General features: G+C 50.2%; 1 protein-coding gene across 1 annotated transcript in view; it reads left to right on the top strand.

Annotated features, from left to right (window-relative positions):
* LOC134434579 (olfactory receptor 14J1-like) overlaps window positions 1–5,377 on the top strand; it is a 99,371-nt gene extending 93,994 nt beyond the window's left edge. The window contains exons 2-3 of the mRNA XM_063183239.1: window positions 4,757–4,876; window positions 4,979–5,377. Coding sequence (XP_063039309.1) covers window positions 4,757–4,876; window positions 4,979–5,377 — 519 coding nt within the window. The remainder of the gene's footprint in view (window positions 1–4,756; window positions 4,877–4,978) is intronic.
* The last annotated feature ends 17,551 nt before the right edge of the window (window positions 5,378–22,928 follow it).

Below are 22,928 nucleotides of genomic sequence, written 5' to 3'. Positions count from 1 at the left end.
TCCCCCAAATGCCTCAAATTCCCCCAAAATCTCTCAAATCCCCCCTCGGGACACCCAACTTCCCTAAGTCCCCAATTTCCCTCTCAGGAAACCAAAAATCCCCCAAAATGCCCCCAAATTCCCCCTCAGGATGCCCCAAATTTTCCAAATTTCCCCAAATCCCCCAAAATCCCCCAAATACTCTAAATTCCCTCAAATTCCCCCTCAGGACATCAAAAATCCTCCAAAATTCCCCTGATTCTCCCCCAGATTCCTCCAAAAATCCCCCAAATTCCCCCTCAGGACAGCCAAAATCCACAAATCCCCCAAAATTCCTCAAATTCCCCCCTCAGGACATCAAAAATCCCTCAAATTTCCACCAAATCCCCAAAATCCTCCAAAATCCCCTAAATTTCCCCCCAGGAAACCCCAAAATCCACAAAAATCTCCCCAAAATTCCCCAAATTCCCCCCTCAGGACACCTAAAATCACTCAAATTTACCCAAAATCTCCCAAATCTCCCCCTCAGGATCCCCCAAATTGCCCCAAAATCCACAAACTCCCCGTCAGGACACCCAAAATCCCCCAAATTCCCCCAAAAATCCCCAAATTCCCCCTTAAGACACCCAAATTCCCATAAATTCTCCCCAAAATCCCTCAATTTCCCCCTCAGGACATCCCAAATTCCCCCCTCAGGAAACCAAAAACTCCCCAGATTTCCCCCAAATTGCCTCGAAAATCCATGCTCAGGACACCCAAAATGTCTCAATTTCCGCCAAAATCCCCAAATTCCCCCTTCTGGACACCCAAAACCCCCAAAATGCCTCAAAAATCCCCCAAATTCCTTCCAAAGTCCTTCAAATTTCCCCCAAAATTCCCCAAATTTGCCCTTCAGGGCACTCAACTTCCTCCAAGTTCCTTCCCCCAAATTCCCTCAAAATCTCCCCTCAGGACACCCAAAATCCTCCAAATTTCCCCAAATTCTCCCCAAATTCCCCCCTCAGGACACCCAAATCCTCCAAAATCCCCCAAAATTCCCCCTCAGAACACCCAAATTCATCCAAATTCCTCAAATTCCCCCTCAGAACACCCAAAATCCCCCCAATTCCTCCCAAACTTCCACAAATTCCCTCAAAATCCTCAAAATATCTCCCCAGATCCCCCAAATCCCTCAAAATTCCCCCAAATTCCCCCCTCAGGACACCCAAATTCCCCCAAAATTCCCCCTCAGGAAACCCAAAATCCCCAAATTCCCCAAAATAACCCAAATTCCCCCATCAGGACAACAAAAATCCCCCAAATTACTCTCAAATACCCCAAAATTCCCTCTCAGAACCCCCAAATTCTCCCAAATCCCCCCCCTCAGGACACCTAAAATCCCTCAAAATCCCCAAAGTCCCCAAATTCCCCCAAACTCCCCCTCAGAACATCCAAAATCGCCCAAATTCTCCCTCAGAACACCCAAACTCCCCCAAAATGCCCCAGATTTCCCCCTCAGGATGCCCAAATTCCCCCCAAAATCCCCCAAATTCCCATTAATGAACTCCACCAAATTTCCCTAAAATTCCCCCAATTTGCCCAAAATTTCCCAAATTCCCTCCTCAGGACAACCTGAATCCCCCTAAAAAAACCCTTGGGACACCCAAATTCCCTCAAATTCCCCCCAAAATTCCCCCTCAGGATGCCCCAAATCCCCCAAGTTCTCCCAAAATGCCCGAAATTCTTCCCCAAATTCCCCCCTCAAGACATCCAAACGCCCCCAAAACCTCCCTCAGGATGCCCCAAATCCCCTCAAATTCCCCCAAAACCCTCCCAAATTCCCCCAAATTCCCCCAAATTCCCTGAATTATCCCTCAGGACACCCCAAATCCCCCCCAAAATCCTCCAAATTTCCTCCTCAGGACACCCAAATTCCCATGAATTCCCCCCAAACTCCCCCAAAATTCCCCTCTCAGGAAACCCAAACTTCCCCAAAATGCCTCAAACTCCCCCAAATCCCCCCTCAGGACACCCCAAATCCCCCAAATTCCCCAAAATCCCCCAAATTCCCCCCTTGGGACACCCAAAATCCCCCAAATTCCATTTTTGACCCCAAACTCCCCACCTAAGCACCCAAATTCCCATTTTTAGTCCCAAACTTTCCCTTCTTTGACACAAATTCTCCTTTTTTTTTTTTTGTGTTACAAATTTCTCATTTTTGGACCCAAACCACTTGATTCCAGTTGGTGGGAGAACCCGGAGATTTTCAAAAAGGATGTATGGGGAAGAGTAGTTTTTGTCACTGTGTGTATACTTGGAGGATTGCTCTTTTTACTGTACTTATTTATCTGTTTCACTAAAACAGCATTTGCCGTGCAGACCAACCTAAAGAAACCAAGGAAAGTGACAAAGTTAAGTAACCGTGATTACCAAAGTGCACAAGAAATTTACAGTCAATTCAAGAAATTAAATAGGAAACCCACGAATCAAAAATTGTGAGTTGATGCGAGCTTAAAATTTAAGCTCGATCAAAGAGAAAGAGGGGAGACTGTTATGAACAAAAATTCTGTTGATTTTTTCTGTGAGAAAAAGGTTACCACTGTTGCTGCTGGGGTTCTGCCTGTGTTATGGTAGTTACAGGTCGCTGTTGTTAATGGTTGTTTCTGTATCAGTGAAAGCCCAGGCTGGGGCGAGGTAATGGCCCTGCTCTGAGATGGTGAAGGGTGGGGACATCCCGAACAGCGAGGAGAAGAGACTTTGGAGGGGAGGGATGTGCAAAATACTCCAAGGACCAGCATGCTGTGTGGGACCGCTGCTCCGAATGCGCTGAGAAAACCCCAAAAACAACGAGCCAGCTAAGAGTTGAGAGATTGGAGTGATGTCTGGATGAGAGGAGCAGAGTGCTGGGCGTGCAGAGATGCTGAAAACCTTTGTTGTTCCTCACCCTGCGTTTGAGAGCCCCTGGGCCGGGTCTGGGAGGAAGTGAGACTGAGACCAATTCAACATCAGAGATTGTTGATGCCCTAAAGGCTCCCACGAGGACCGGAACCCCAGCTTTGCCCCTTGTGGACAAAGTTGCGCATGCCGTCCTCCTCCTCTGAGTCGCCCTGGGAGAGACGACAGGGACTGCAGCCCCGCTGAGCTGCCCAATCCTGAGCTGATCACTTTTAATAAAGGCATTAAAAAGGAGAAGAAGTCTCCTGGCCCTGTTTATTTCAAACAGCACAAAGTTCCTTGGCAAGAGTCACTCTGCTCCTGAGGGGACATTTAAGGCACACCAAGGCAACAAAGCAACAACAAAACCAAACCAAATCCAGACAATCAAACCAGAAATGAACCGAGAACAGTCCCTGTGTGTGTGTGTGACACAAGGACAGTGAGGGCAAGGATGTCGCAGACATTTCTCCACAGAAATCCTTTCTTTCTGATTTCTATGTCTTCTGCAGGCCAGAGGCCTCAGAAGACAAGGTAAACAATTATTATCAGATGCTGTGGAATGTAACAGGAGTTTCCTGATTGGCTCATTTTCTATGTTTATTATTAAGGGCCAATCACAAAGTGCAAGCCAGGGGACTGTGTCCTTGGCCACAGCATTGTTGTGGATTCTTTCTATCTATTCCTAGCCTAGCCTAGCTGCTCTGCAAACCTCTCTCTCTATTCTATTAGTATAGTAATAATGTATTGCATATAATATCTTAATAAATCCAGCCTTCTGATTCGAGAAACAAGATTCACCGTCTATCTCTCACCAGCTGCGACACACTCAGGCGCGGTAATATCTGGTGATCCGACGTGTCAGAGCAGTAATATCTGGTGACCCGACGTGTCAGAGCAGAAATTAATTTTATAAGACCAGAGGAGCAAAATTGCTGCACTGGGTAAAAATCCTGTATGTGTAGCATTTGATGGTTGCTGTGAAGTGACCACAAAAGTGGATTCAAGCCAGGAGCTGAAGAACTGAAGATCCTGATTCGGACAGAGTTCACAGCCAAGGCTGACCACAAAGAGAACCTTCTGGAAAACCTTCAGGAAAGATGATGGAAAAGAGCAGCTGGCCAGAGCAAGCTGGACTTTTGAAAAAGGTGCTGTTCAATTTTCCATCGCTGAGGATTCAGCCCTTCGTAGTCTGTGGCTGTTCGTATGGCAGACACATGCCTTGCGGGAAGAGGTTCCTTTTACTCCTTCAGAGGAGAAGCTTATTGCCCTCTGGAAATACTGGTGTAGGGAAGACGGTTTCTTTTTTTCAGAAACAGATCTCTATAAATTCTTTAGATGGGCAAATCTTTTTGGGTTTTTTACTCATGTCCTGTACACTTTGGATGTTTTTGTCTGGGAGTGCATTGACTCCATTTTCCAGTTTGTCTGGAGCCAGGGACGTGTCCTGCCTTCTATCTACCCAGCATTTATAAAGCTTTTCCCAGTTCTGAGACGCAGAGCAGTTATCTTTCAATGGATCTCTAACTGTTATGGCCAAGCTCCGTTTCCATCGGCCTTGGCAGAAGACGCGGTGGGTGATGACTTTGGGCTTTTCCCGGACCCCCCTGCTTCGCGGTGGGGGGGCTGAAATTTCACCGAGCGAAGAAATTTTTTTTACTCTTGCTCCGGAGCATGCTCAGATGGAGTTTTCTCCTTCCCCCCCTTCTCTCTCTCCGGGGGGATAGGAGGAGGTGGTGCTCAAGCCAGCGCCGGCATCTCAGATTCCGCCTCCTTCACACATGGGGCGGCACCGGTCTCTGAAGTTTCCTCCACGCCCCTGCCAGAGCCGTCACTCCAGGAGATCCCGTCTCCGCCTCTCCAGGCAGGCCCGCAAGCAGTTTCACCGGCCTTCCCGCCCCCTGAGCTGTTGCTAGGCAATGACGAGGGTGCGTCTCCAGCTTCCAGCTCAGCGTCAGAGAAGGCAGAAGAGACAACACTTCCGGTGATTGACCTGTTGCTAAGCAACAGCGATGATCTGCCGCTTCTCCCGGCTCCGCTGCTGTCTGTCTGCGCTGCGACGGAGACTGCAACTGCGCCTCCGCAGCGAACCCCGGAGTCAGTGGCAGGGGATGGCGCCGGCCCCGTGCTGCGCCTGCCGCCGCTTTCAGGGACAGGGGACACGGCGATGGCGTGTTCCCGCACGTCCCCCCCACCTCAAGCCAAAACCGTCCCAGAGTCAGCGGCGGAAAACAGCGCTGAACCTGCGGGACCCTCGGAGCAGCCCACAGCTGATCTTACAATCAGCATGATTCCCTCCTCGGCCGGCTCCTCCGCGGCCAGATTCACTGTCATGTTCCGGGCCAGCCCCAGCATCACCCACAGCCCCGCGGGCCCCCACCCCAGCCCGGCGCCCCCCATGGCCAGCCCACCAGCCCTGGGCCCGCCCCAGGAAGCGGCCCCAGAGGCTGGTCTCTCCTTCAGTGGAGCGGGGGCTGCCCGCTAGCTGGTTCTTGCGGCAGTCCAGCTGCCAGATTTTAAAACCAGCGGCAGTTTGGGGGGTGGTGTTTCGCTTGCTGTCCCATGGCAGCTCCCATCTCTGCCACCTCTCCTGCGTCCTAGTGGCATGGGGGGGCAAGTGGATCCCGAGAGCCCAGCCCGGTGGGGGTGGTGCCATGTTACTGTGGGAAACAAACATTTCCAGACCCCAGATGGGATTTCTGGGGAAAGCTTCTATTTCCCTGCTGCTGGCATGCCTCAGTGGTTTTGGGGAAAGGAAGCATCTCACTACCTGTGCTGCCATTGTGCTGGCAGCAGGGTTCAGGCCTGCTTTATGGGTTTGGCCTGGGCTGTTGGGTTCAGAAAGTTTCTGGGCTGGGCCCACTGCGAGGCCTCCTGATGTTTTTGGAGACTCTGGTTTCTCCTACTGGTCCTGGTCCCCCTTTGTGAGCCAGTTTTGGGGTCCTGGTCCAGCATGGGCCAGGGCCCCCAGGGCCTTTTCCTTCTCTGGCACTGCTCTGCTTGGCTGCTGCTCTTTTGCTTTTCAATTTAAAAAAAAAAAAAAATTAAATTAAATAAAAAAGATTGAAAATAGCGGGCAGCAGCTCTGAAGCGCTGAAGCACTGAAGGGCCAGAAAAGGACATTCTAAAAATTGTTCAAATAGTTTTAAAGTTGTGTTTAAAATTGTGTTATGCTGTTTCAGGAAAAAAAGGACTCTCAGATGTCCGAAAGAAACAACTTCAGCTGATGGACTGTTCCTGAAACTCAGCTGCATGGACTCAAATTCTCTTTACATTGTATTTTGGATTTTTCTTATATTGTAGGATTGTTTTAGTGATTTGTGAGTATTCTATATTTTATAGGTGAAGGAATTTCCTGTTCATTCCACATCAGCATTTTTCTTTTATTTTATACAATTTAGAAAGGTGAGATGTCGCAGACAGTTCTCCACAGAAATCCTTTCTTTCTGATTTCTGCGTCTTCTGGAGGTCAGAGGCCTCAGAAGACAAGGTAAACAATTATTATCAGATGCTGTGGAATGTAACATGAGTTTCCTGATTGGCTCATTTTCTATGTTTAAAATTAAGTGCCAATCACAAAGTGCAAGCCAGGGGACTGAGTCCTTGGCCACCGCTTTGTTGTAGGTTCCTTCTATCTATTCCTAGCCTAGCCTAGCTGCTCTGCAAACCTCTCTCTATATTCTTTTAGTATAGTAGTAATGTATTACATATAATATCTTAATAAATCCAGCTTCTGATTCGAGAAACAAGATTCACCGTCTATCTCTCACCAGCTACGACCCACTCAGGCGCGGTCATACAAGGATTAAAGGAATATGGCCTAAAAGCTTAACAGAGCTCGATCTTACCAGGATTTGTACCTTAATTTTAACTGATACAGTCAACTACACAATTTAGCAAAAGAAGAGCACTTAACAGTATTTAACCTAACTTAAAACCTATGTTAGAAATTTACCAGAGGAATAAAATTTAACAATATTCAACTTAGCTTATAAGTTATATTTAACATACGTAGCAAAAGAACAACTCTTAGAAGCATTTGACTTAGCTTAGACCTCATGACTTAACCTCACTTACAGGCCTGACTGACTCAGCTATCCAAGGCACTGAAGCCCCTAAGGAATCAGCATTTCTGCCACATTTCCCCAGCACAGGCACTCCTGTGTGCACACAGACACAAAGAGTCAGTGCCAGGCACCTGTGAAAAATTCCCCTGAGGGAAGGGAATGCTCCCTGTGGATCCTTTGGCATCTCCCCAGCGGGCAAAGGGCTGAGCCTGGAGGAGTGGGAGGATCGGCCCAGGCTCCGTCGTTGTTGGGGATCCCAGAGTGCAGCAAATGGGAGAGTTCCCGGTTTGGAGAGGCCCCACTCAGAGGGAGTCGCTGGCCCAGGAGAGCTCCAAGGGCTCCTTTTGGAGCGCTGTTTGCAGGGCCCCAAGAGAGGGGCTGCAGTCCCAGAAATGGCTCATCCTGGCCACACTTGGCACCAACAGCTTTCTTTGGCAGTGTGAGAACAGGGATGTTGTGCCACTGAGGGAACAAAAACAGTTCCCAGGGCTGATCCTACAGAATGCAGGAGCTGGTTGGGCAGCAGCAGTGCCTGGAGCAGACAGTGTTTGTGATGAGCTGCAGAGGAGCTGAGCCCAGGGACTGTTGGCCAAGGCCAAGGCCCAGTGAGCATTTCTCAGCTGGCAGGCCTGCCTGAGAAGGGGAGGGGGGAATGCAGCAGCGCAGGGCCCATGGAACCAAGGGACCATTGTGACACTGCGGGGCCCTGTGAGACCAAGGGACCATTGTGATACTGTGGGGCCCTGTGAGACCAAGGGATCATTGTGACACTGTGGGTACTCATGGAATCATGGAGAGCACTGTGACATTGCTGGGCCTCATGGAACCAAGGGGACTGTACTGACACTGTGTGGCTCCATGGAATGTAGGGTTCATTGTGACACTGAGAGACACCATCAAACCAAGGGTCCATTGTGGCAATGCGGGGAGTCCTCAAACTGTGGAGACCATTATGACACTTTGGGGTGTCATGGAACCGAGGGGCCATAGTGACACTGCAAGGCTCCACGGAGCCAAGGGTCCAAACTGTGACTTTGCAGGGCCTCATGGAACCCCGGAGAGATCATTAGGACACTTTACAGCCTCATGGAATGAAGGCGACCATTGTGACACTGAGGGGCACCATGGAATCATGGAGACCATTGTGACACTTTGAGGCCCCATGGAATAACTAAAGCATTGTGTCACTGTGAGGCCTCATGGAACCAGTGAGACCACTGGGACCCTGGAGGTCACCAGAGAACCAAGAGCACCATTGTGGTACTGTGGGGCCTCGTGAAAACAAGAGGCCTATGTGACACTGCAGGGCTGCCTGGAACCAAAGGTCCAGTGTGACATTGCAGGCCCTCATGTCATCAATGGTCCATTGTGACACTGTGGAGCCAATGGAGACCATTGTGACACGGCAAACACCCAGGGTACAAAGGTCCATTGAGACATTGCAGGCCTCGTGGAACAGAGGAGTCACGTGACATTGTGGGGCCTGGGGAACCATGGAGACCACTGTGACACTGCAAGGCCTCATGGAATCAGTGGGACCATTGTGAGACTTCAGGGCCTTGTAGAGACGAGGGGACATTGTGACGCTGCTGGACCCCATGGAAACAAGACACCAATATGTCACTGACATTTTTTCATAAAAATCCTTTTTTGGGGTTTTTCCTCTTCTGGGAAGCTGAGGCCCCAGAAGAAAAATGTAAACAATTGTTATCTGCTGCTGTGGAATGTAGCAGGTACACCTATGATTGGACCATGTTCCATGTTTACAATTAAGGGCCAATCAGGACCAAGCTCTCTGGGACAGATTCACAGAGAACTCTCTTGTTTATTGCTATTCCTATTCTTTTCTTAGCTTAGCAGCTTCTGAACTTTTCTCTCTATTCCTTTTAGCATAGTCATAATGTATTACATATAATGAATTAATAAATCCAGCCTTCTGATCATGAAGCCAAGATTCTCGTCTATCTCTTCACCCCTGAGGAACCCTTGCAAAGCCATGTAACAGCATTGTGGCACTGTGGGGCCTCATGGATCCAAGGCACCATTGTGACACTATGGCGCCCCACAAAACCATGGGAAGATGGAACAGGTCTTGCTGGTTTGGCCTCCCCGGGGCCACCTGACTGGTCCAGCTGACTTTGGAACATTAAGACTCTCTTGTCATCTGCTTCTGAAACACTGGTACTCTGTGCTTTCCTTCCCAATGGAAAAGAACCGTTCTTTTCCGCCAGGCACCCATGGTCAGAATTCGGATTTCACCTCCAAATTTCCTTATATCCAGAGATTGTTCCAATAGGAATATTGCCAGGAAAAGTCTAGCTGCCAGTGGTTTCATGAGGGTCACTTCCCATCCGTCCCCAAAATACTGGGGAAGGCTCCATGCTTTCCTTCCTGTGGAAAGAACTGTCCTGCTTCTTCAGGTGCCCATGGCCAAGACTGGCCTTCCACCTCCAAAATTCCTTCAGTTCAAAAATGCTCCCAGACAAAATCTGCCCTTATTGGAAGGTCTGACAGGCCTTGGCCTTGTGAGGCTCTCAGCTGCCTTCCAAACACTGGAGCCCTGCGTTTTCCTTCCTGTGGAATAGAACTGTCCTTCTTCTCCAGGCATCCAAGGACAGAATTGGGATTTCACCTCCAACATTCCCTGTTGTGAGAGACTGGAGGAGATTGTTGGCTCAAAACATTTTTGCACAGGGGAGGAAGGGGCAGGTCCAGCCTTGCCCTGCCCTGGAACTGCAATGCTTCTGTGCCCTGGAACCCCAATCCCCCCAGAGCCTCTATCCCAGCCCAGCAGTGTCTGCCAGTCCCTGGCACAGCACAGGCAATGCTCCACAGCCACCTCTGCAGCCCCAGCCCAGCTCCTGAGGGACCAAATGAGCCCAAGGCCCACCTGGGGGAAGGGCCCAGTGAAACCAAGGGGTATTTAAGGCTGACCACAAGGCAAGCACATATCTTGGCCCTACCTCCTCTTGGAATTTCCATCTGAAATGTGCTGGAATCCAGGAGTTGTTACCTCTGTTTGTGCTCCTCTGTATTTTTTTGCCTTTCCCTCTTTCTGTCATTTCCTTCTATTTCTGTCCTTTTGTAAATTTGAGTAATGTAAAATTCAAATAGCTTAGAGTTTGTGAAGTTGAATGGGCCAAGTCAGTGCTTTAAGAAGTGTTCTGTGTTGATTGAATGTCGTTTTAAACCAGTTGCTAAAATTTCTCTCATTTTGTGAAGTTACCAGCAAAGTCTGTTTTGTTGTTTTGGGGTCCTGAAAATCTCTTGCTGGTAGTTCTCCAGTACATCCTACTCAGTGGACACAAACAATTGTAATTCCTTTTAAATGTCTCCTTGAGAGAGTTTTTTGGGGGATGGGAGTCAGGGCTTGTCTGTCCTGCTTGGCACAGCCCAGGCAGGGCTTTCCCAGCCACATTCCACACTCCATTTCCCAGCTGGAGCCGCTGCTGCCTCTGAGTTGTGCTGCCCCAGCCCCAGGGACGCTCTCCTTGTCTGCCCATTCCCCCACGGTCTCTGGGCAGGGATGGTCTCAGTGGGGCTACTGACATCCTCAGCACCTTGGAGGCTGCTGCTGAATTTCACTGCTCCAGGGGCTTGTTCAGCCTTCAGCTCTTCAGTGCAGGAATTCCGTGTCCCAGGGTTCATTAACATTCAGAACAGCTGAACAAGCCAAGCCTCTGGGAATAATTTGATTTTAATTTTCAAATCTTTTGTGGTTAATTAGATGAATTCCAGGAGTCTTTTCAAGGTGAATCGATTCTATCTAAAAAGACAGTGAGAAAAGATTACTTAGGCCAAATTTAAGAGTTTTTTCCCTGTCAATTTATTGATACGTGCTATCTCCAGCTGACACTGAATCCAAGGACCTCCTCATGCAGTTTGAATAGATATGAAAGTCAAGACCCTTCAAGGCTGACAATCAATCAGACTCTGTCCCTGCCCCCACCCCACCATTTCCCCCATCCAAGCCCTGGCACTCAGAGCAGCCTTGTGCCAATCTGAGCTCCCTGCAGCCCAGACTGCACCTGCAGCTTTCAGCTCCTTGGCTCCAACTCCCACCTGCTTTCCTTGGAGAAGGAGCTGCCCGAGACACAGAGGGCTGTTCATTTCTTGTCAGCCAACAAAGCCAAGGGAAGGCACAGCTCCATCAAATGCAAAAGTCATTCCTCTGCTGGATATTAAATCCACTTTCCACAGCAGACAGTCTCAGCGCAATGGAAAACACCTTCTGTGCCCAGCACAGATCCCAAGGTCCCCCCAAACTCTTCCTGCCCCAATTCTGCCCAGTTTTGCTCTTTGCACACACGAGTCCCACGCTGAAGTCAGGAGCTCCCTCCATGCCCAGAGGGAGGAAAAGAGAGAAAGGGGATGAAGAGCTCTCCTGTGCAGAGCCCCTGCAGTGGGAACCACAACTTATCAGGTTTGTGTCCTTTGGGCTCAGGAACTGGTGACATTCAGGGGCACAGAAGGGTTTCTTGCCAAAAAACACAATTTGAACAGGATACAGTTTAATATTGCAGCAAACAGAGTTCTCCATGATGTCCCAGCAGCATCTGACATGTCCATCATCCGTAAGGGATTTCTGTACAGGAACAGTTTTAGACAAAGACATAAGAAAAGGCAGTTCTGTGATAGATATAAACACCATAAAGATGTTGATTATTTATTTGCACTTTGGAATGACTGGGCAACTTCCTGCAGCTCAAAGCATGAAGCCAGTCAGTTGAGAGGCATGACCAGAGAGCATCTGGAGGAGGAAATCTGGGAGCAATGGGAAGCATAAATATCCAGCTCGTCTAGTGAAGAGATGTCCTTAGACATGGCCATTTCAATAGGAGAGCTTGAAACCCCAAATGGAAAAGAGAGATTTATATAATAGAATGAATACTGGTGACACCAGTAGAAAGCAAGATCAGTATTTCTTCTCCTGCCATCTGTACACCTCCAGGAAAACCCTGTTCTTGGTGGGAAAACTTTGCCGTTTCTTAACAGTACTCAAATGACCCAGATGATAAAGTTGTGCCTGTATATGATGAAACTAACAGGTATTAAAACCTGTGCCCCTTTCCAGGCAGACATCAGCTGTGTGGCCATGAACAGGCAGTGCCACTTGTGCCCTGAGATGCCCAGCTGGGATTGCATGTGTCCAAGAGCACCTGAGGGAGAGCAGAGAACGTTGCAAGCTGCAAGGCCCTGACAGCCCCACAGGGCTCCTGTCCCATCAACATCCGCTCTGCTCCAGTCTGAAACAGGGCCCAGCATGGTGCCGGGATCATCAGAGAGCTGAGGTGTATGCTGGAATTCAATGTCCTCCCCATCCCGCAGCAGCCCTGCATTTCCCTGCTGCAGCCTTGGTCTCCAGCACAGCCATGGAGGCTCTTTGGGCTCTGGAATGTTCCTGCAGCCCCCAGGGGCAGCTGAGCTCTGCCTTTGGCACAGTCAGGCCTGGCCAGCGCAGGCCATGCTCAGCAATTGCTTGTGTGTGCCTGGCCTTGCTGTCAGCCCCAGCAGCGGCTGCGTGGCCCCTTTGTGGCCCTGTGCAGGCCCAGCCATGGTCGCCCAGCACCTGTGCAGGCCCAGCCCAGGCCAGGAGCACTGCGGCTGGGAACGGCCCCTGTGCTGTGGTGCCCACAGCAGCCTTGGGGCTCTGTGCCCCATGGCCTCCCTGCTGGGCAGCCTCTGCCAGCTCCTGCAGAGCCCCTGGCACCTGTGGGGCTGCACAGACAGCCCTGCCCCGGGCTCTGCCGGCCTCTGGGCCAGCAGAGAGGCAGCCAGGGCTGGCCATGGCCAGGAACAGGCCCTGAGCCCTGCAGGAGGATGGAGCTGGGCCACAGCCAAACTCAGCCCAGGCCAAAGCTGGGCTCAGCAGCCACGGCTTCCAAGGGCCGGGCACAGAGGCTGGCGCTGACAAATGTCCTGGGCCCCCTCCCTGCTCTGTCCATGCCACCAAGGGCACAGAGCAGCCTCCTCTCTGGGGCACTTGCCTGTTTGCAATGCCTTGCACAGGCGCTGGCCCTGCCCCACAAGGCCTGGCCTGAGTCCTGCCCCTGCACGCTCAGCCAGGCTGAGATGGACACTGATGGTTTCTGGGCTGGGCTCTCTGAGCCCAGCTCAGCTCCCTGCAAGCTCTGCCAGCTGCCCTGAGCTCTGGGCAGCACCTAGGGCCTCTCCCCAGCCCAGCACAGCCCAGCCCAGCTCTGGCTCCACAGCTTTGCTCAGGCCAGGCTGCTCTGGGCACTGCCCCACGGCCTCAGCCCCTGGCAAGGGCACAGCGGCAGCTGCAGCTGCCACAGGACTCAGCCCCAGCCATGGGGGAAGGTGCTTGGCCAAGGCCAAAGGAGGCTCCCTGGCTGCCCTGCTCTCCTCTGCTGGAGATGCTGAGAGCTCTGCAGCCCCTGCTGCCATCCCATCTGCCCAGGGCAGCACAAGAGCCCCGTCCTTGGGGCCCTCAAGAGCTGCTCCTGCTCCAGGCCCAGGGCCCATGCCAAAGCTGGGGCAGCCATAAAGCTGTGCCCATTTCTGTTCATTCCTGCTGTGATAAGAATAGTATAAAATTTTTTACAAAATGGTTGCATATTCATTTATTTCACCTAAACACAATGTGAGATTCCCTTCTTACACAATTTCTCTGAGTCACACAAGTAGGAGGGATAATGAAATTGAAGGGGGTGGATAAGATCATTTCTTTTATTGTATAGAATCAGAAGCAGAAAAAAATTTAAAATATACTTAAGGGGAGACTTGGCCTCTCATGATATGCACTGAGAGCTGCTGACAGAAGAAAGCAGGCCTTCTGTGGCTTGTTCTGGTGGGTTACCTCTGCTGGAGTCCATGTGCCTACCAAGCCACTCTAGCATTCCCCTCCTTGGCTGCACAGGGGAAAGAAAATGTTATGGGGACAAATTGTGGACTGAGATAAGGCAGTTTTCTATAGCAAAAGGGGAAGTTTTTACAGGCACCAGCAATGAGGAAAAACCCCAATAATTTCAATCTCTTCTTCTGTCAGCAAGTGATGTTTAGCCACTTCCTAGGAAGCAGAACTTCAGCAGTTGGAGTGGTTTATCAAGAAGACAAACACTGTAAATAGGAAATGCCCCCTATTCTTCCTCCTTCCTTAGCTTTTATACCAGAACTGAGGCCACACAGTCTGGAATATCTCTTTGGTTAATTTGGGTCTCTGGCCTGCTGGCCCTTCCCAGGATCTGACCCACTTGCAGCCCCTTAACAGAGGGAGAATGCTGAGAGACAGCAGGAGCCAAAGCAGGGGTGTGTTTCCAGCTCCTTTGGGGCTCCCAATGCAAAGCACTGTGAGGGCTCTTATGGGACAACAAAAAGGCTGAAAAGCATCCAGTCACAGCTTTCCTGAGAGATTCCTTGAGCTGCTGGTTCCTCAGGCTGTAGATGAGGGGGTTCAGGGCTGGAGACACCACCGAGTACAGAACGGACACTGCCACATCCAGGGATGGGGAGGACATGGAGGGGGGCTTCAGGTAAGCAAAAATGCCAGTGCTGAGGAACAGAGAGACCACAGCCAGGTGAGGGAGGCAGGTGGAAAAGGCTTTGTGCCGTCCCTGCTCAGAGGGGATCCTCAGCACAGCCCTGAAAATCTGAGTGTAGGAGAAAACAATGAACACAAAACAACCAAATACCAAAAAGACAGTAACAGCAAGAAGACCAAGTTCCCTGAGATTAGAGTGTGAGCAGGAGAGCTTGAGGATCTGGGGGATTTCACAGAAGAACTGGCCCAGGGCATTGCCATGGCACAGGGGCAGGGAAAATGTATTGGCTGTATGCAGCAGAACATGGAGAAAGGCACTGGCCCAGGCAGCTGCTGCCATGTGGGCACAAGCTCTGCTGCCCAGGAGGGTCCCGTAGTGCAGGGGTTTGCAGATGGACACGTAGCGGTCATAGCACATGACGGTCAGCAGATAAAACTCTGCTCCAATGAAGAACAGAAAGAAAAAGAGCTGAGCAGCACATCACAGTAGGAGATGTCCCTGGTGCCCAAGAGGGAATTGTGCATGGCTTTGGGGACAGTGGTGCAGATCATGCCCAGGTCAGTGAGGGCCAGGTTGAGCAGGAAGAAGAACATGGGCGTGTGCAGGTGGTGGCCGCAGGCTACGGCGCTGATGATGAGGCCGTTGCCCAGGAGGGCAGCCAGGGAGATGCCCAGCAAGAGGCAGAAGTGCAGGAGCTGCAGCTGCCGCGTGTCTGCCAATGCCAGCAGGAGGAAGTGCCTGATGGAGCTGCTGTTGGACATTTGCTGGGGCTGCACTTGGGGACCTTTTCATGGAGAAAGGACAGTGATAGGTCAGGAGAGGCTGCTTGGAGCCAAACCTGGGCCATTCCCTGCAGACTGTCTTGCTGGGACTCACCCACCCTTGTTCCTTCTCTGGGAAAACCTTCACCTGGGTCCCCTGCCTGAGCTCCAGTTGTGCAGGCTGAGTTTGCTAGAAGCAGCCAGGCTTGTGCCTGGAGGCTCTTGAGGAGCCATCCCTGCCTCACTGCCCTGGGTTTGTGGCCATGGGGCAGAGGGACAAGCCTGGATAGTCAGGATTTGTCAGAGGAACCACTCCTAATGCAGAACGGCTTGGTAGTGTCTGCACTCCCATTTCTAAACGAAATAGAGGGCAGGAGTTGGTTTTAGGAATTGTTTTCCTCCCCACACATCATTCCTGGCTCTCTGAGGTAAGAAATCCCCAGCATTTCGGCTGCACTCAGAGTTTCCCACTTAGACATGTGAGAGGGAAAGTATTCCCTGTGGCTAAAGGAAGGTGAGGGGCTGGATGGGCTGGTTCCCAACTGCCCTGGCTTTGCACCTTAGGCTGCAATCAGAGCACAATCACACTCCTGGATCACCATGGGATAAACCAGACCCTGCCCAGAGCAAAGCGATCCCTGAATGTCTCACTCTCTCTCAAGGTCTCTGGGCAAGGTCTCATCACCCCCTTGTGCCAAGGACACTCACGGCTCCCTTGGCAAACCCAACAGCATTTTCTCAGCTCTGGCAGCTCTGCCCTTCCCCGTGGGACATTCAGGGAACTCCCAAAGGCTCTGGCACAGATTTGCACCCAGGAGGGCGGCTCAGAGCTTGGAAGGGCACAGCAAGGAGATCCCTGGCTCTGCCCATTATGGGATCTCAGGGAGGGGGCTCAGCTCATTCCCCTTTCCCATGGACTGCTTTGCCCACAGCCCCACAGGTGCCAGGGAAGCTTGGACACCCCATTCCCATGGACAGCCCTGCCTGGCAGGAATGCCAAGGGCAGTGCCTGACTCAGCTGCTGCAAATGCCAGAGCCTCCCTGAGAGCAGCAGATAACAGTGACAATATCAGGGCAGTGCAGAACCAAGAGAAGATGTTGTGGTGCTGTGCCTGAGAGGGCAGGGCAGAGACAGCCGGGCACTCAGGAAAGTGTTCCCATGCCCAGCTGTGCCTGGCACTTCCCACACACCAACAGTGCCCTCCTTCCCCCAGCACTGCTCTCTTCAGCCCTCTCTTGTCACAGACTTTTTTTCAGAAAATCCTCTCTTTGGGATTTTTCCTCTTCTGGGATGCTGAGGCCTCAGAAGAAAAATGTAAACAATTATTATCTGCTGATGCGAAATGCAATAGGTGCACCTGTGATTGGCTCATGTTCCATGTTTAGAATTAAGGACCAATCACAGGACCAAGCTCGGGGACAGATTCTCAGACAGCTCTCTTGTTTTTGGATTCTATTCTATTATATTCGTAGCTTAACAACTTCTGCAACTTCTCTCTCTATTCCTTTTAGTATAGTCATAATGTATTATATATCATAAATCAATAAATCCAGCCTTCTGATCATGAAGCAAGATTCTCTTCTATCTCTCTCACCCTGAGGAACCCTCATCAAGTCACTGCAATACTCTCTCCCTCCCTGAGCATCTCCCTGGGCCTGGACATTCCCTCCTGAGAGGAGCCTTGTCCCTGCCAGCGCTCACAGAGCCCATCCCAGCCTGTGCGCCCTGGCCGGGGCCCTACAGAAACCTACCTGTGTACAGGGCCCTGGCTGGGGCAGGCTCTGTGTGCAGCTGGGCAAGGGCAGCTCAGGAGAGCCCTGCTGGGCCCTGCAGAGGTGATGCTGCTGCTGTCCAGGGCTGAGGAGAGGCTGAGGGCCCTTTGGGAGGCTCCCAGCAGAGACTGACCACCCAAAGTTACAGTTCTGGAGTCTCTGTAAATGCTCAAACATTCCTTTGATGATCCTGTGTGTCCCTTTCAACTCAGAATATCGTGGGATTCTGGCATTACAATTCCTATTCTGCTTCTCTCATTCCCCTCTTGTCTATAATCAAAACCCTTGCAACAAAAAACAAAACCCTTGCAACAGTGTTAGAACAGTAAAGTAAAAACCAGACATTAATTGGAAGCTTCCAGGTGTCCCAGTGGGGATGGGGCACACCCGGGGCCTGATTTCAATGATTTATTAAGGTTGATTAATTAGGATATTTAACAGGAGCATCCAGTACGAGATTCAGGCGCCCCAGTTACACACCCCTGGGTCAACCCATTGGAGTAGGTCCAAGGGTTTCTTTGCCTTCACTTTTTGCTTATGACTGCTCACATTCTGGTGAAAAAAGAAAATGTTCTTGTGGGTCCTTTTCCTGATAATAAGACTATATAGTATTCCAGGAATGTATTAAGACAGTCAGCTTAGTGTTCTAAAATCTAAGAGAAAGGTAAGGAAACAAACTAGAGTTAAAGAAGGATTAAAGTTATATAAGTATATAATTGTAGTTTAATATAGTTAATTAGGAGTTTAACAGAGTTAAGTAAGGATTATGGTATCATAACTATATAATAGTAATTTACAGAGCTATGAATATATAAAAAATTATAAAATGGAAAAATCTTTTTGTCATTACCCCAACTTTCCAATCCTTCTCCAAGCAGGAAATTGAAACACTCTCAGGAAAGCTCCTGATCTTTCCAGCAATCCCTGGCTTACCTTCTCTGGGAAGTGTCCTCCAGAGCTGTGCCCAGGCAGGTCTGGAGCTGGGAGCAGCCCTGCCCCACCCAGCCTCTCTCAGCAGCAGCCCCTGCCCTGCTCACGGTGGCTCCTTCCCCCCACAGCTTCTCTCCAGCGCTGGGAGCAGCTCCCCGGGCTGGCTGAGAGCTGTCCCTGGCAGGCAGCAGAGTCCCTGCCCCAGCACAGCGCCCTGGGCTGCAGGACCCTGCTCTGCACGACAGCCCTGGGCATCCCTGGCTGCAGCCCCGGCTGCTCAGCCCTGCAGCAGAGCCTGGCAACAGGAGCTGCCTTGGGCTGTGCCTGGGCTGGGGCAGCAGGGAAAGCCAGCCCTTCCCTGGGGCCACAGCCCTGCCCTGGAGCAGCTCTGAGAGTCCTCCTGAAAGGTCCCAAAAGCTGTGGGATGTGCCAGCTCCAGGAGATCCCTGCAGGAACAGCAGCTTCTCTTCCCACAGCCAGGGAATGACTGTTTCAAACCTGGGCTGATTTCTGCTCTAGTGAGCCCTGAGTGAGCTCTGCTCTGTGCTCCCAGCCCAGGCTGAGTTTAACCCCTCTGTGCCCCTGTGCTGTGCCCAGGGTGGCTGCAGGCAATGCCCCAGCCCTGCTGGGCTGTGCACAGGAGCTGCTCCTGGCCAGAGCTGCCTCTCTGCAGCGCTGCCCTTGCCAGGAGCTGCCTCTGTGCCAGGAGACTCTCTGCAGGTTTTTGAAAGGATTTCGCATTTTGCTTTTGCCTTGGAGTCTCTGAGAGGTTTGTGCAATCATGGCCTCCAATTATCCGCTGTAATTAGTCCCTGGAGAGTCTTTGTCAGTAACAACACTCAGTGGTCTCATTTATGCTTCAAGGTACTTCAGTTATTTGAAGGTACTTGGTGTTTCCCTTTTGATACAGACTCTGTGAGAGGTTTGGGCAATCATGGCCCCAATTATCTGCTTTAACGAGTCCCTTGAGAGCTTTGTACTGAAACTTAGCAGGGCTCATTAATGCTTTGATATACTCAAGGTTTTTAAGGTACTTTATGAATTTAAGAATACTTTTCTTTTAGGTACTTTCAAGGATTTTCCTTTTCTCACTGAGTCTCTGAGAGGTTTTTGTGCCATCCTGGCCTCCAAATCTCTCCTCCAAGGAGTCCATGAGGATCCTGTGTTGGGTATCTTTCCCCTTTCTTTTTTACAACAAAGATGGAACTGAAAGAATTTTGTAAGACTTTCTGAAAGCATCCAAACAAACATGAGACAATTAACAATAAAACAACAGCTAAGAAAATAAATGTCCTGTTTTAGATAGACATCATCCAACCCTTTAGTCCCTTGGACTGGAAGAGTTTATTGAACCAGTCTTTTTTTTCCACTTGAAGCTTCTTGAATCCTTCAAGTACCTGAATGTTCTTGTGGATTGACTCACTGTGGATGGAGAGGTTCATGCAACACATGCCCTCAGAGTCTACACAGCCATGCCCATGTGCCCAGAATAAAAACTCTATCGCTGTTCTGCAAGGTGGCATGTCTGATGGTCTCTATGTCTGAGAGCAGGCCACTCAGTGTGAGGGAGGTAGCATTGGTTTGCTTACTTAACAGGCACCCAAGATGGTCTGATTGTCCTAAAGCTTTAGCTGCAGCCACCCAAGGTAGTCCACACTGGGGATGCTACCATCAAATACCTGGATTAAAGCTTGCAAAGCCATCTCTTTGATATCATCCAATACTTCTCTCAGGACACCTGCTGCTTGATCATCTAGTAGGCTGTGTTGTCCTTCTCCAGCTAGATGGTTGATCCGCTCTTGCCTCATTATTAGCATAGTCTGCTATTAATTGATTTAGTAAACACTTCTATGCCCCTTCCCACAGGGTGTATCCTGTAGGTGACAACAATATGGTCATAATATATTTTAAATCATAGGGAGTTAAGACATGTGCTGTAAACATGGCCCTCATTAGGCCATTAAAACAAGGGAAGTCCCTCCTATGGTCTTTAGCTGCCCTACACAGATCCTTGATTTCCCCTCAAACCACTGGCTGATAGCTGGGATTCTGCCCCCTTCTTTCATAACATACCAAGGCAACCAGTAGTTTCGAGACGATTTGCCAGTCTCCTTCCTTAACTGCTTCTTTCCAGATCATTTCCCAGCGATCTTCTGGGGTTAAAGGGGTGAGGTGGCTCTGGAGAATCGAAACTGTTTTCTAAGGAGGAAGAATAACTTTGAGGAGAAACATTTGGATTAGAAATAGTGTGACAGTTGGGCTTGGTATCTTTGACCATGGGGTCATATTGTTGCCGGAGGGTGAGGCAAAGGGCACTGCCATTTTGTCAGGTGTTGGGGAGGAAGGGCCTTGATTTACGATGGCAAACAACTGGACTGGCATTCTGGAGGCATGGCCCAGGGTGGAGGTTGAATGATTGACAGTGGGGGTGTGACCCACAGTTGTGGGGGTGGAGTCTGGAGGTTCGTTCAGGGCGGAAGAGAAGGTTGTGGTAGCAGGAAATGGAAGAGCCAAGATGGAGGGAGGATGGTCGGGCTGTTGAGCCACGTTCAGGCTCCTTCCATCTTAACTCTCCAGGGCATGATACTCCAAGAGAGCATGGCCATCACCATCTTGGACCATCGTGGAAAGTCTGATAAAGGCAGTTTGGGGTGAGGTCCCGAGTTAGGAGTGACCAATGGATTGAGTTTTCAACACACTGCTGGCTGGTGAAGGGTCTCAAGTGTGGTGTGGATGATGGGGAGTATGTGGGATGCAATGGAGTTCCTTTTGATCAAAAGGTTGTACAATTTAAGTTCCACTTAGTCTCAAAATTCAGTGGTATGGATTTCGACACCAGAGGTGTCTGGAGATTTTTTAATGATCCACCTCATGATTGATTTTTATTCGTTCTTTGAAAATATTTCATCATGACCAGTGAGAATTAAAGCATCCATATACACTCCTTTCTACTGTGGACATATGGCTGGCCATTTTTCTTTATTTGCCTTATGGAGAAGAGCCACCGCAACGCCTCAAATTAATTATGGGACATGGGTGCATACTGTAAAAACACAGTGGCAAAATGGGCAATAAATATCTTGCATTTCCCCAAACCCATCTGCAATCCTATGCAGGTGAAACCATCGTTGTCCCTGCCGGTCCTGGGCAAGGTCCCTTGAAGCAACGATGAATCCGCCAGGCCCGGCACAATCCAAAATCCCAGGGAGCACTGGCCTATCCATCAGCTAACCCCAGCTGACATGACTGACACAGGGATCCCTGAATGTCATGGTCCCTGTTTGGGTGCCAAATGTCACAATGAAGGTGGCTCTGACAAACATCCCTGGCTCCCTGAGTTCAGGGTGAGTGTGGTGAAAATGAAAAGGAGCAGGATCAATGGAGTTGTTTAAAAGGAACTTTAATAACAGGGTGAAAAATAATAAACATGGAGAAGTCCAGCACAGTACAAGGGGCAGGATCCTAAAACCTGAGACAAAGGGGAAGCAACAACATAGATACTTGGGGCTAGAAAACTAGAACAATAATCATATAGAAGAAATAAGTAACCAATAAACCAATAGGGGAGTAGAACTTGGACAACTTAGCATAACAACACTGAAGGCTTATGGAGGATTTCTCAAGCTCACCCTAAGTTAAAAGAATGATTCCTAGGACTTGAAACTCATGTCCAGTTCTTTTGGGGTAAAATCTGTCTGACTTTGAATTACAGTCGGGCTAACTCCCACATTGCTGATTTGCACTGGCCCCCAGGGACCATGCAGCCCAACAGACCCACAATGATGTCCTTGGTTCTACGAAGCTCCACAGTGTCACAATGGTCCCTTGGATCCATGGTGCTTTGCAGTGTTCCAATGGCTCCTTCATTTCACAAGGCTCCCAAATGTCACATTGGTCTCCATAGGAAGAAAGCCATGGAGCCCCCAGGTTTCAGCAGCTGATGAACGGCAACCACCAGAGGCCAAGGCAAGCCTGATCTGTCTGTCCTGGCAGGTTTGCTTGGAGCAACCCTTGGATATTCAAAATTATGAATGTGGAATCCTAATTTAGAACATTTGTGCCTGGAGAAGGATGATTTTTTCCATACAAAGAAAAGCTATGAGCCCTTTCCAGTATTCAGAAAATAGGTGAATGCTGGCACTATGGAGTTAAAGACCAGCCAGACCTGTCTGTCCTGGCACCTTTAGTCTGGCAGCAATCCTCCATACACAGAAATTTGGAGGTGGAATCCAAATTTTGGCCATGGACGCCTGGACAAAATGGACAGTTCTTTTCCATAAAAAGAAAAGCCCAGGTCCCTAGTGTTTCAGGGGCAGATGGGAGTGGCCTTTCACATTCCAAGGTCAGCCAGACCTGTCAGATGACCCCTGGGAGACCAAGGCAGTCATACCTATTTCATGTTCCCTTGCTTCCAGAGGGCCCTGCAGTGTCACAATGGTTCCTTGCTTCCATGATGCCCTCGGGTGTCATAATGGCCCCTTGGTTACACGAGTCCTTAAGGATCTTAAAGATCTCCATGGTTCCACAAGGCCCCACAGTGTCCTAATGGTCTTTGGGTGCCATGAAGCCCCTCTTTATCACCATGGCCCCTTGGTTCTATTGAGGCCCAGTAGTGCAACAATGATCCTCTTATTTCCACAAGTTCCTTTAGTGTCACAATGGCCCCTTCCTTCCATGAGCCCCTGCAGGATCGCAATGGCCCTTTGGTTCCATGGGGCCCCACAGTGTCACAATGGTCTCCATGATTCCATGGGGCCTTGCAATGCTCTCCACAGATCCACGGTGCCATGCAGGATCACAACGGCCCTTTGGTTCCACAAAGCCCCGCTGCTTCACACTGGCCCCTTGGGACCATGTGGCCCATCAGACCCACAATGATGTCCTTGGTTCCATGAGGCCCCACAGAGTCACAATGGTCCATTGCAGCCATGGTACTCTGCAGTGTCACTATGATGCCCTGCATTTCACAAGGTTCCCGAGTGTCACAATGGTCTCCATGGCTC

This window comes from Melospiza melodia, unplaced genomic scaffold (genome assembly GCF_035770615.1).
Source record: "Melospiza melodia melodia isolate bMelMel2 unplaced genomic scaffold, bMelMel2.pri scaffold_44, whole genome shotgun sequence".
NCBI classification, from domain to species: Eukaryota; Metazoa; Chordata; class Aves; order Passeriformes; family Passerellidae; genus Melospiza; species Melospiza melodia.
This window is presented reverse-complemented; position numbering and strand designations above follow the sequence as displayed.